This window comes from Gymnogyps californianus, chromosome 5 (assembly GCF_018139145.2).
Source record: "Gymnogyps californianus isolate 813 chromosome 5, ASM1813914v2, whole genome shotgun sequence".
NCBI classification, from domain to species: domain Eukaryota; kingdom Metazoa; phylum Chordata; class Aves; order Accipitriformes; family Cathartidae; genus Gymnogyps; species Gymnogyps californianus.
This window is the reverse complement of record NC_059475.1, coordinates 60188173-60200191: the sequence shown is the minus strand read 5'-3', so window position 1 is coordinate 60200191 and position 12019 is coordinate 60188173. Positions and strand designations below refer to the sequence as shown.

General features: G+C 48.8%; 1 protein-coding gene across 2 annotated transcripts; it reads left to right on the top strand.

The window, feature by feature from the left end:
* Positions 1-606: 606 nt before the first annotated feature.
* CKB (creatine kinase B) lies at positions 607-8820 on the top strand. Of its 2 annotated transcripts, XM_050897132.1 has the most exons (8): positions 607-645; positions 1625-1837; positions 2976-3130; positions 4053-4185; positions 5099-5270; positions 6833-6956; positions 7680-7869; positions 8456-8820. In XM_050897132.1, the coding sequence occupies exons 2-8, from the start codon at positions 1645-1647 to the stop codon at positions 8632-8634; spliced, it is 1146 nt and encodes a 381-aa protein (XP_050753089.1). In that variant the 5' UTR covers positions 607-645; positions 1625-1644; the 3' UTR covers positions 8635-8820. The 2 variants fall into 2 exon arrangements, with proteins under 2 accessions (XP_050753089.1, XP_050753090.1); XM_050897133.1 differs by lacking the exons at positions 607-645; positions 1625-1837 and adding an exon at positions 2313-2491.
* Positions 8821-12019: the final 3199 nt, after the last annotated feature.

The window sequence follows — 12019 nt, the reverse complement described above, 5'->3', positions numbered from 1 at the left end:
CGAGGCCGCCGCTCTTGGGTGCCGGGGGCTGAGTGCCAGATCCACAGGGGGATCTGCCAAGCCAACTCGGGGGCAGTTAATCACTCACGCAACTCAGGGCATGCAGGGCCTGGCGCTACAAAGCCCTTATTTTTAGGATGGCAGGTGATTACACCCGTTATGGAATCCTCAACCAAGGTGTGAAGCCTGAACGGCAACAGGGCACGTCCCTGTGTCGGTGTGCAATGGCACCGCCACCTGCGGACAACCCTTGGCCGATGGAACGTGGAGATGGATTTCCGCATGCATGTATGTGTTTAATGAAGTCCCCAAGGCCGCCGCTGCCTCTCCGCTGAGGGGACCAGCCCCGGCGGAGTCCCGCCGCGCCCCCCACCGCCTCCCATCCCCCACCGCCCTGCCTTCCCGCCTCCCCGAGGCCAAGCAAAATGGCGGCAAGCCTGGGCCCGGGCAGCGGCAGGGCGCTCGCCCCGCCCTCCCGCGCCTGGCCCAATGGAATGAATGGGCTATAAATAGCGGCCAATGGGGCAGCGGGTCGCGCTCTATATAAAAGAGGCGCGGCGGTGGTGCTGGGGCTCCACTTCGGCTAGGGCAGCAGTGAGGCGCTGAGCGGGCGCGGAGGTCCTTGCTTTGGCTGCGGAGCCCTCGGTAAGTCCCGGGGCAGTCGAGCCGTCCTGCAGCTTTAAAATAGGACTTTTTTTTTTTCTCCTTTTTTTTTTTTTTTCTTCTCTCCTCCTCTTCTTCTTTTCGCTGTGTGGGGTACAACCGGTCCGGCGGAGGAGGGGGAGCGGGGCGGCGGGGGGCAGCGCGGGGCAGGGGCGCCCGGCGTGCAGCCGAGGCGGGGGACGTGAGGCGGGGGACGTGGCGCGGAGCTCCAGTGGGGCGCGGCGCAGGTGCTTACGGGGCTTGCCCCCAGCTGGAGCGGGCCCCGCTCTAAAACCAGATTAACCCGGTATTTAGCAGGGTAGTTACATATGCTCGCCCCAGTCAGGTCCCCCGAGGGAGCCGTCTGTTGTATAATGGCTTGTTGGATGCTTCCCACCCCTCCGCTCCCAAGTCGGGGAGCAGCCGGGGCTCCGCGGGCGCGGAGGGCGCCGGACGCTATCGCTCCTCCGGCCGGGGCGCGGCGGGACCTGCTCCCCCCCCCCCCCCCCCCGCCCGGCAGCGGCGTGAGGAGGTGTGACCGCACACCGAGGGCGTCGCGGTGCCGCCCCGCTCACCTGCCGCCCGGCCCGGGCTCCCGGCGGGTCCGAGCCCCTCAGCCGCGCGGCGGCCCGGACGCTTCCCCCCGCCCCAGAGCCGCCGGCGGGGTCTGCCCGGCGCTGCCGCGGCTGCTCTGCGCGACCTTGGGCGCATCCCTTCAGCCGGGCGGTGCCCCGGAGGAGCGGGGAGAGCCCCTGCCCTTGCGGCTGGGATGTTTAAGGACGGGGCAAGGCTGGCGGAGGTGAAGAACTTTTTTCTTTCCTCCTTCCTGGCTCCTGTGGAGGGTGGTGTAGCGGCAAAGGTGTAAAAGGCACGGGTGGAACAGCAGCCAAGGTGACCTTGCCTGGGTGCCTGGCTTCCCACCTCGGGCAGTTCGGAGGCCTGCCAAGCCCCCGGTGATAGGCTTCCCCTCTTTCTCCCCCAGTGACTGCAGTAGGGTCAGACATGCCCTTCTCAAACAGCCACAACCTCCTGAAGATGAAGTACTCTGCTGATGACGAGTTCCCTGACCTGAGCGTTCACAACAATCACATGGCCAAGGTGCTGACCCTGGACCTGTACAAGAAATTGAGGGATAAACAGACTTCCAGTGGATTTACGCTGGATGATGTCATCCAGACTGGGGTTGATAACCCAGGTAATGGCTGGGGACCGTTAGATCTGCATAACAATCTGTTCTCCCTCCTTACTGGAAGTGCTTCTTGACAACGGCACCCAAAGCTCTTGAGCTGCTGAGAGGCAAATCTCATAAAGCATTGAGAGATGGCTCTAAACACATGGCTGTGTTAAGAGGCCTTGTTCTATCAAGCCATGTTCCTTGCTGTGATCTGACATATCAGTTCCCAGACACTTCAATTATGTAACTGCTCTGCTAAATACTTTCAATCTGGAAAAAAAAAACCCAACCAAAAAACCAAACCAAAACCCAAACTAAATGCATTCTAATTATAACACAACTGGGGGGGGGAAATGTTGGCTTACCTGGCTGTTCTGGTCTATTCCTATTCCAGACTAGTTATGTCATATTCTCTAGCACTTCTATGAAAAAAGGGGGAGCAGATGTGGTTTACATGTTAACATTACAGTATTTATTTTTACTCTAGCAATATCAAAATGGCCCAACTAAATAATCAGAGACTGCCTCCTGATGAGGAGTACCCGGACCTGAGCACCCACAACAACCACATGGCCAAAGTTCTAACCCTGGATTTATACAAGAAACTGAGAGACAGAGTCACGCCCAGTGGCTTCACCCTGGATGATGTCATTCAGACTGGGGTTGATAATCCTGGTAAAATGCGTTGAGAATATTCTGTGTGAGCCAGCTGAAGTAACTGGTGCTTTTGAATATGGTGACTTAAAACTAATCTTGTGGAGGTGGTATTTATGAGCAGACTACAGAAATGCAGCTCTGTCTGTAGCAGAAGCAACAAAAAGCAAAGCATGCTTGCTTACAGCAAAGCATGATTGTTTAGACATAGTTCTATCCAGTGGTCTAAATTCGCTAGTGAAATTGGATGTGCTATGCAAATTTGTCCTAAACCAAGCTTGACAAATGAGTGTGGTTTAATGGCAACAGCTATGGGTTTCCATAGCACTGCATTTTACTAACTGGATGAAGTGTAAAATGTAGGGTCTCTCCAAATGTTTTTAATGTAAGAATGCATTTCTAAGTGACTAGACCTGCCACTAAAGAACTTGCCTGGTTGGTGCTGCGCTGGAGTACAGCCAAACATCACCCGAACTTAGCTCTTCTGACTTTATTACCACTCCAGGCCATCCCTTCATAATGACAGTAGGATGCGTAGCTGGTGATGAAGAATCCTATGATGTGTTTAAGGAACTCTTTGATCCAGTTATTGAAGACAGGCATGGTGGCTACAAACCAACTGATGAGCACAAGACTGACCTGAACGCTGATAACCTGCAGGTATAAACTTTTGATCAGTTACTGATGCCTACTGGTCTGAGGACTGTGTAAAGTTGTTGGCAGCCGCCTAAACTGATTGCTCAGGCTCTGTCCCATCACTTTCACCCAGCACAGGCCCACAGGCTGTGTGTCCAGTGCAATAAGACTAAAGAGCTCGCTGCTGTAGGCTGTCAGTGGCTGGGTAGAACCAGGCAGCTGACATGCAGCAGGAGCTTGCTTCATGTGCTGCTGCAACGTAGGTCATGTCAAACATGTTCAACACATATTTCCATGAACTGTGGGCTGTAGTAGTCAAGCTAAACAACACTGTCCTAGGAGTCAAGGACTGTCGTAAAACTTAACAGTTTCTGCTATCTGATCTTGGCTCTTAAATATCAACTGGTAATCTCATACTATAGAATAGACATTGTTATGGCTAGGAGTAAGGATTTCTGCCCATTTTATGGATTTCAAATGTTAATGACTCTAGGAATTCCTAATGCCATGTTGATTGGCTAGCCGTAGGTCATCTTGAAAATAAGAGACTTTGGATGACAGTAGTGAATAATTCTCATTTGCAAGAGTAGACACCTACCTAAACAACAGGGGTTTGCCTCATGTTGGTACCTCTGGATTGCAGATCTGAAGGGGTAACAGAAGCCCGGACTGTAGTCTGAAAGGGGCATAAAACTGATGGTCTGGTGGTATCCCTGTCTTCTAGCACTACTTAGTAGCTGTAGCCTTAGCCTCAAAACAAGGGTTGTGTTACACAGATACTTGAGCTAATGCTGAAGGAAATAGTGCTGAAGTAAGATGCTGGCTTACAGGCCAAGTAGTCAATATCTCAAGTATAAGGTGCATGCTTAAATGCATGGGAGCTACATGTATTTAGGGTAGGTTTCTTGGCAACAGGGTTGTACTCACTGGTTTCCTAATCTTGTAGGGAGGTGATGACCTGGATCCCAATTACGTGCTAAGTTCCCGTGTCAGAACGGGTAGAAGCATCCGTGGATTCTGTCTTCCCCCGCACTGTAGTCGAGGAGAGAGGCGGGCTATCGAAAAGCTCTCTGTTGAAGGTAAAGTGAGAACTGGGTGCATTGGGGAAACTACTTATGTGCTTTGCGCAGGAGGTATTCTTTGCAGTTTGAAAATGGAGGCAGTTGGCAAAAGCCGCCTCCCTCAAGACTTAGTCTGAACATGGAGCCTTCCCTGAAAAAGGCTCATTACATTACAGCTGCCTCAGCATTGCAGTTTGTAGCTGAGAGCAAGAGCACATGTCAGAGAGAAGTTGGAGTGCATTAAGTTGACCCTTGCTGATCTTGAAAGCTGCTTTCTGTGTGTGTGGGGGGAAAGAGGTTGGTTCATCATGGCTCAGACCTGAAGTGTAACAGGTATGTAGCAACTTCAGGGCTTGAGTCATGGTTGCAGTATTTTGTGGCTGCTTTTAATTGACTTTCATTAATGTTCAGCTTGCTTAGAGGTGTAATCTTGCTCCAAATGTGCAGTTGACTAGAGTAAGCCCTAGTTTTCAGTGGAACTACTCAACTGCGGTTTTTTCTATTGCCTCCCAACTCCATTAAGTGAGAGGAAAGGATACACTCAAGGTGCAATTCTGGAGACTGGGTGTAGTTGTTCCAAAACCTCTCAAGGGCAGGGTAACAGTCCTTGACTAGAATAATACTGTTTATTGTATTCATGACCTTGAGTCTCCTTGGAAAAAAGCACTGCTTCTACAGTTAAGGAGCAGTAATGATTCTATACTGCATTTAAGGGAACAAAGGCTACTTGTATAAGCCTGGAAGGTGCAGACAAATCATCTGATACTGCCTTGAGTTCTGTAATGCCACAAAGGCATTGCCATTGCAGATGAAAGCAAGGGAGGAACCAAACCCAGCAGATCAGACATTGCCATACTTTGTGTGTGGTCTCTGAAGTGCTGGGAATGTCTATCATCTTTCGTCCCATCCTAAAAGTGACTCTCTCTTTCAGCTCTGGGTAGCCTGGAAGGTGATCTCAAGGGGAAGTACTATGCTCTGAGGAACATGACTGATGCAGAGCAGCAGCAGCTGATTGATGATCACTTCTTGTTTGACAAGCCAGTTTCTCCCCTTCTGTTGGCATCTGGGATGGCACGAGATTGGCCTGATGCCAGGGGTATCTGGTGAGTATGCCTGGAAGGGAGGAGTTGTACAAAGTCCCTGCAAAAAAAATCTTGCAGTTTTGGTTGTGGCTCATACTGTTGGGCAAAATAGCAGCTTCTGAACTCATATTATGGAATCTAATGAGAAACTTGTGTGGTATCCTCTGGGGAAGTTGCATCTAAACCAGCAGAATTTGGACAAGTGTTACCATGCATCACATTGGGCTGGTAGGAACAGGCCAGCTTGGCTAGCCTGTAACCAGAGCTACCCATCCAGCACAGGTTAGTGAAGCACCAGGCAATAATTGAAGCAGCTTATGAAAGTAGGTGACTTCTAAAGGAGTAGATGGGCCACTACATTCAGCTCTTGTCCCAGGAGCTTAGAGTAACTTGTGGTAACAAACCATAGCGTTGACTTAGCTCAGACTTGGTACTGGATGCATAGTTGCTCCCTTGTAGTCTCATCACTTCTGCTTGCAGAAACTCACTGATGCTGGACTAGTATGGCTTTACCTGTGCAAGTGATAAGATTTCCCCCCCTGCCCCCAGAGACTCTGTGACATGAGTTGACTGATGCAGAGGTGTGGAATGGAAGGATTCTGCTTGTCAGATGTAGGTCACCTACATAAAACTCTGCATCTCAGGAGCTTCTGCAGCGCAATTAACTTGCTCCCTTGTAAGCCAAGGGCTAGGTTTTTATCAACTGAAATACTCCTATCTTATTACTGTAGCTGCTTCAGTACAACCCAGAGGAAGCATGCTTTGTTTCTGTAGGTCACCTTTAAGATTGCATCATCTACCTGCAGATTGCCAGCACTAGATAGTGCTGTCATCTGAGCATGACTAATCTACAAGCTTGAAGTGTAAAGTCTCAGTGTTGTCTGCATAAATAACTTTCCTCAGGTACTAGTTAATTTTTGATCCTAATCAAGCTGAGAAATTATCGGCATGATAAATATTGACGATAGTACTTGCTGCCAGCTGCAAGCTAGGACAAGAGGGGCCCATTGGTGTTCAGAGGTTTTTATAGCACCTCTGAAGAGCCCCGATCTAAAATTAATAGTGAAAACTCAGCTTAGTTCTCTGATAAGGTACAAAGTGCAGTTTAACAGAATCTGACAAAATTCTGATAAAAGGCTTTGTTACACATTGTCAACATGGTGTCATTATGAAGATCACTGTACAGGGCTGCCTCGAAGTCTGTACTGATCACCCTTCTGCAAACTCTGCTGAACAGATGAAATCTCTTAAATTTGTAAACTCAGGCCACAATTGAGCTAGGGGGATGACTGGATTTTTAGGATTGGATACTGTAAGACTGGCTAATGTCATGTTATTACTCATTCTGACCTGTTTAGATACAGGCCAATTCAGACTACCTCTTGAAAAGAGCAGGGTAAAAACTACTAGCTTAACTCTGTTAGGTCCTGCATGGACAAAAGAAGTAAGATTAATTTCTTTGAAGAAGCAACTAAGCGAGCCTCTCGAAATAAAAACTACAATGATGAGTAATTTGGTGCTATTACAATTATCTTGAAAATGTCAGGTGGGACGGACAATAAGTTGTTTGCCTTGTCTCCTAGGCACAATGATAACAAGACCTTCCTTGTTTGGATCAATGAGGAGGATCACCTTAGAGTTATTTCCATGCAGAAAGGTGGCAATATGAAGGAAGTATTTACCCGCTTCTGTACTGGGCTAACACAGGTAAATCAATGTTGCCTGAGCTGCGCGTTCAGATGGTACACGTTTCTCTGGTTAGAGCTGAGAATGCAAACTCTTTCAAGCCCCCTCTGGAGTCCTGCATGGTGGTTTTTCATAGCCTGGGTCTCCGGGAACACCCTGATGAGGTGCAGAGCTGTGAGGGCTCTGAAACACCTATATTGGCAAAGCATTGTGGCTATCAGATCTAGAATGTGTCCTCTGATGTGGCACCCTTATCCAAATATCTAAACTGTACTTAAAGGTTTTCTATGTGGTTCTATAAATCAAGCATTGAGAGACCCTGGGTGGGAGGAGAAATTGCTTGAATGTGGATTGGCAAAGCTGGACTGAAGCTTCTAGACTGAATGCTTTTTGCAGCTTCTAGTCTTGATATGAACTTGAGCTTTACCAGTCCCTTCCCTAATCCTAACAGACGTGCTGACTTGACATGTACTAAATCAAGCTTCCCAACAGATAGTGACTTCAGATTTTGTAGTGTAGCTTGAACTTAGCCTGTCTCCCTGCTAGGAGCAAGATTAAGGCCTTAAAAGCCCCTTGTTGGTGGCCCTTTTTTCTAAATGGATGGCGCTTAGTGACTGACTTAAATAGCTGTTGAAACTGTTGTGGCTGTTGCTATGTAACTGAAGCTGTAAGTGAGCACTAATGGGTCACCTACATCCTTCAGGCAGAGAACAATCTCTAAACATCCATTCTCTCTATTTATAGATAGAAACTCTCTTCAAGTCCAAAAACTACGAGTTCATGTGGAACCCACACTTGGGCTACATCCTGACCTGCCCATCCAACCTTGGAACAGGGCTCCGTGCTGGTGTGCACATCAAGCTACCAAACCTTGGGAAACATGAGAAGTTTGGAGATGTCCTTAAGAGGCTTCGGCTGCAGAAACGAGGCACAGGTGAGGTGATACAGGGAGGTCCTACTCAGGCTGCCCTAAGACACCAGCAGAAGTCTGGCTACAGCCAGAGCCATGTCTTGGTTCACACTGGCAATGCCTGTCAGACCATCCAAAAGGTACCCTTGTAAAGCACATGGAGAGAACCAAGCCTTAAAGTCATATCTTGGAGGAGCTGGGGATGCCAGTGCTCTGCTTATACCTTACTGCCTCTGGCTATGTAGGTATGTCCTTCTGTGTGGTCTTTCTGAGCACCAGAAAAGGTGGACCTGGTGGCAGCCGTTTCTGTTGTAAGCAGGGATGGGAATCCTGATTTAACTTCTGGCTAGGAAATAGCTACAGTGGGTACTTCTGACCACAGGTTAGATTGCTCATGGGTTAGAATAATAAAGAGCTGGCCTAATGGCATGCTCAGTGGCTCATGTTGGCAGTCACATGCAGCTTTATCTCCCTGCACGTAGGAGGAGGCAGCAGTGGCAGCTTGTAGACAATTGTCTTGCTGTGTTCCCACCTCAAGCTAGTGAGGGAAGAACGGCAGACTCACCTGCTCTGGCAGTGGTCAGTGTACTAACCAAATTTCTTGCTCCAGGTGGTGTGGACACAGCTGCTGTCGGAGGAGTGTTTGATGTCTCCAATGCTGATCGTCTTGGCTTCTCTGAGGTGGAGCTGGTGCAGATGGTGGTGGATGGTGTGAAGCTGCTTATTGAAATGGAAAAACGCCTTGAAAAAGGCCAGTCCATTGATGACCTCATACCAGCTCAGAAATAAAGCACTTTATTCTCATGCTTCCTAAGTTATTGGATGAATAATAAAATGTCACTCCAGTTCAAACCCCTGGGGTCAGAGCCCACTTAGTTACACTGTAGAGAAGTCTTCCATCCATCTGTGTTAGAGTTTATTTTTTTGATGGCTGATATGTTGCTGAAAATGAAATAAACTATTGTTTTGGCCTGAGATGTCTTAAATGTGTTAACTGAATGTCTTTGAGATTTAAGTCACTTGGTTTTCTTAGTTATGCTAGATGGGCTGGGTTTGTGTGCTAGCACATCTTCCTGGCTGTGCTGCTGCAGTCTGCTTGAGTTGGAGTGTGGTTAAAATAGCGTCAAAAGTGAACCTTTAACTTGATTGTAGTTGCTGTAAACTTGAGAACTAGTGTTAAACATGAGTCACTGCAAACATGCCCTACCTCCAAGGCTTTGAGTTGTGCATCTGCTCGTGGCAACTGTAAACTGTCATTATCCTGACTGCAGCAAGCCAGGCTGGCTCCTGTAAGGGAAGGGAGACAGATCTGGGTACAAAGGGCTGCTGTTTTCAGACAGGTCCTGGGGCTGCAGGGCAATGCTCTGAGGTCAGACTTCAGCCCATAATAATAGTGACACTAACCTAGTTAGTGGGGAGAAGATCACATCTTTAATCTAGAGATGTGCAGAGAGTTGGTGTAAACAACTAATCACTCTTGGGTGTAAGGAGCGAGGGGAAACTTAGATTAAACCCATGCTTCTCTCTTAAGTGGTTTCAGCTCAGCCAGGGAAGAGATGGGGGCTGTAAGCTGGCAGTTACAGGAACATATCAGATAACTGTAGCTGGCTTCAGCTGACTTGTTGGCCTGTGTGCCGTTTGTCCCATGAACCTAAAGACAAGCAGTATAGTCAATTAAAATATGCTAAATAGTTGGGCTTTTTTTCCAAGCAGGCTGGCTTGCAAGCTCAGGCTGTTCTCTGGGTGTGAGCTTACAGTGTTGTATCAAGTAGGTCTGTTCTCCAGAATGGCTGTAGTCAGAGCACATGTGTGCTTGCTGTGTGGAAGCATCACATTATTAACCTCTAAGAGCAACATTTTCCAGAAGTATTGATAGCTAGGAGTGTCAGACCTGCAGTAACAACAGCTTTTGCAGCTTGTGCAACCTGGGAAGCAGATAGCACCTGCTCAACAGCTCTACCCACTGCTAAAACCTGGCTTTTATAGAGGGAGCGTGATGAAAGGTTGATACATAGCTTCACAGCGTGCAGCTTTATATAGGTTTGCATAGATAACTGAAGCTTTCTTTTGTAGAGGCTGCGATATTTCTAAGGCTGTGATTGCAGGCTGTCACTTAGCTGAAGTGATGACTCCAGTTGGGGTAAGCTAATTAAATTTTGGTGAGGGAAAGGCAGAGTGAACATCTCAGATGAGATATTTTTTTTTTTTAATACAGCTTTCTATGTGATTCAAATTTAACTGGGTGGGGGAGAGGAGATCACATGTAAGAGTTTTGTTCTGTGCTGGGTGATGTTCCTGTATTTGAGTTAATCAGCACAGGGATTTTTCTGTACAAGGCTTGTGAAAGCAAGGAAGGGAAAATGGTGCAAGAGACAACTGGTTGGTTCTGTATATTCTTTAGATCCCCCTCGCTGTGCTTCATGTCACTGTTCACAGACGCTTGGCAAATAGCTGGTGCTGCATCTTGTAATCAGAGAGTGTTCATTTAGTGGTGCCTCTCCTCAACATGGTGGTGTTACTGTGCTCACAGCAATTATCTAATGGAAGGAGGTGCCTGAAAACTTGTCTATTTTTTTCTAGCTATATCAGCTGGACTAATAAAAACATGTCTCTCCGTGTGCATCTTGTTTCTCCTATGTCCTTAGCCCATCAAAGCTGCTACATCTCTGTCTTGTTTTAGCCCCTCGGTCCCCACAGTCTGAGGCAGGACCTGTAGCTGGCTAAAAAATTATGGTCAAAGCAGCAAGCTAGTCTTTAATGCTTGCATCCAACTAGAAAATATTTCTCTTTAATTGGTTTTCTTTCCCACCCACCACCTTTGCTGTGTTCCCTCCTGTTGCTGCCACGAGGAATAACACGACTGTGCTTTTGTTTCAGCTTGTACAAAGCAATTGAAAATATTCCAGGGAACGAACGTGTCACGGCAAAAGGCTGGACACAGCGACCTACCCCAGCTGGGACTTGCTAAAAACCTGTGATCAAGAGAGAAATTAAGCCTCCCACCCCCTCGCCTTAAAAGCTTTGGTTTGATTCTCAGCATTACTCACCGTTGTGCCCGGGGTGCCTACCCTGGGTCACTCAGATACTGCGGCCGTACAAAGTAGGTCATATGGAGTAGCTGCTCACTCGTGCCTCGGGCACCTGAAATTGTGCTGGGCAATGGCAAGCTGCCGTGGGTCAGGGGTGCCTCAGCCTTAAACTGGGGGGAGGAGAGGGAGGTCATCAGTCGCTGTTGTGCTTTATATAGGGGAACTGCAATTAGCCTGGCTGGCGGAGCCACCCGTGTCATGTAGCTTTTGGGAAGGACGCGGGAGCTGGCGTGGCCAGCAGAGCCCTCTGGACGGGTGAGCTCATGCTCTGCATCCCACCCAGTGCTGATGGCGTCATTCCTCACCAAGCCTGGAGCGGTGCACAGGCTCCTCCGTTGGCCAAAAAAGTGCTGACGATGTGTGGGTGCAGGCTAGGGGAGGAGAGGGGCCGGGAAGCCCTTCGGGCCGTGCAGGCGTGTGTTGCATCTCTGGGCTTTCCTGTGAAGTTTCAGCTGAACTTTTCTCACTTACAGATTCAGGAGGAGCGATCGTCGCTGCCGTCCCGCTGCCAGGGAGAGCCGCTGAGCTCTGCCGGCTGTAACACGGGCCTTGTTGTGTTGTCCTCTTTCGCTGCCTTCACACGCCCTGCTCCCACAGGCTGGCATGCTGTCCCTCGGCTGCCGGCTCGCCACTTGAAACACACACCGTTTTTATAACGTTTTTCAAGGGGAATTTCTTTTTGTCATTGTCTTTTTCTTCTGAACGTTTCTGCTCTCCTCAGGGGAGCAGCTGCCTAGCCCCGGCCTGCCTGCGATGCCCATGCAGGGCAATGCCTGTGCCGGCAGCAGTCAGCCAGCCCACTCCCCTTCCCTCTCGGCACACGTGGCACAGGCAGCACATTGCCTGCTGGGACCCCAGGGTTCTTATTCAAGAAATTAAGCTGCTTGGGAAACCATTTACCTCTCACATTACACTTACTGGCAGTAGACTGCCCATAAATGCTCCTTATTCCACTTTCGTGCTATGTACTGGAAAATTATTCATGGTCTTTCACCCGCTTGTGGACTAAGCCACACAGAGGATGGTGGTAAGCCCAGCATTACGGCATCAACCCTGGGCACCCTGCCATGGTGTGGGAAGATCCC

Coding starts and splice junctions, on each gene's coding strand:
- CKB (XM_050897132.1), top strand. CDS start 1,645: ATGCCCTTCTCAAACAGCCACAACCTCCTGAAGATGAAGTACTCTGCT. Junction 1,838..2,975: donor GACTGGGGTTGATAACCCAG/GTAATGGCTGGG, acceptor TTACCACTCCAG/GCCATCCCTTCATAATGACA. Junction 5,271..6,832: donor CCTGATGCCAGGGGTATCTG/GTGAGTATGCCT, acceptor CTTGTCTCCTAG/GCACAATGATAACAAGACCT.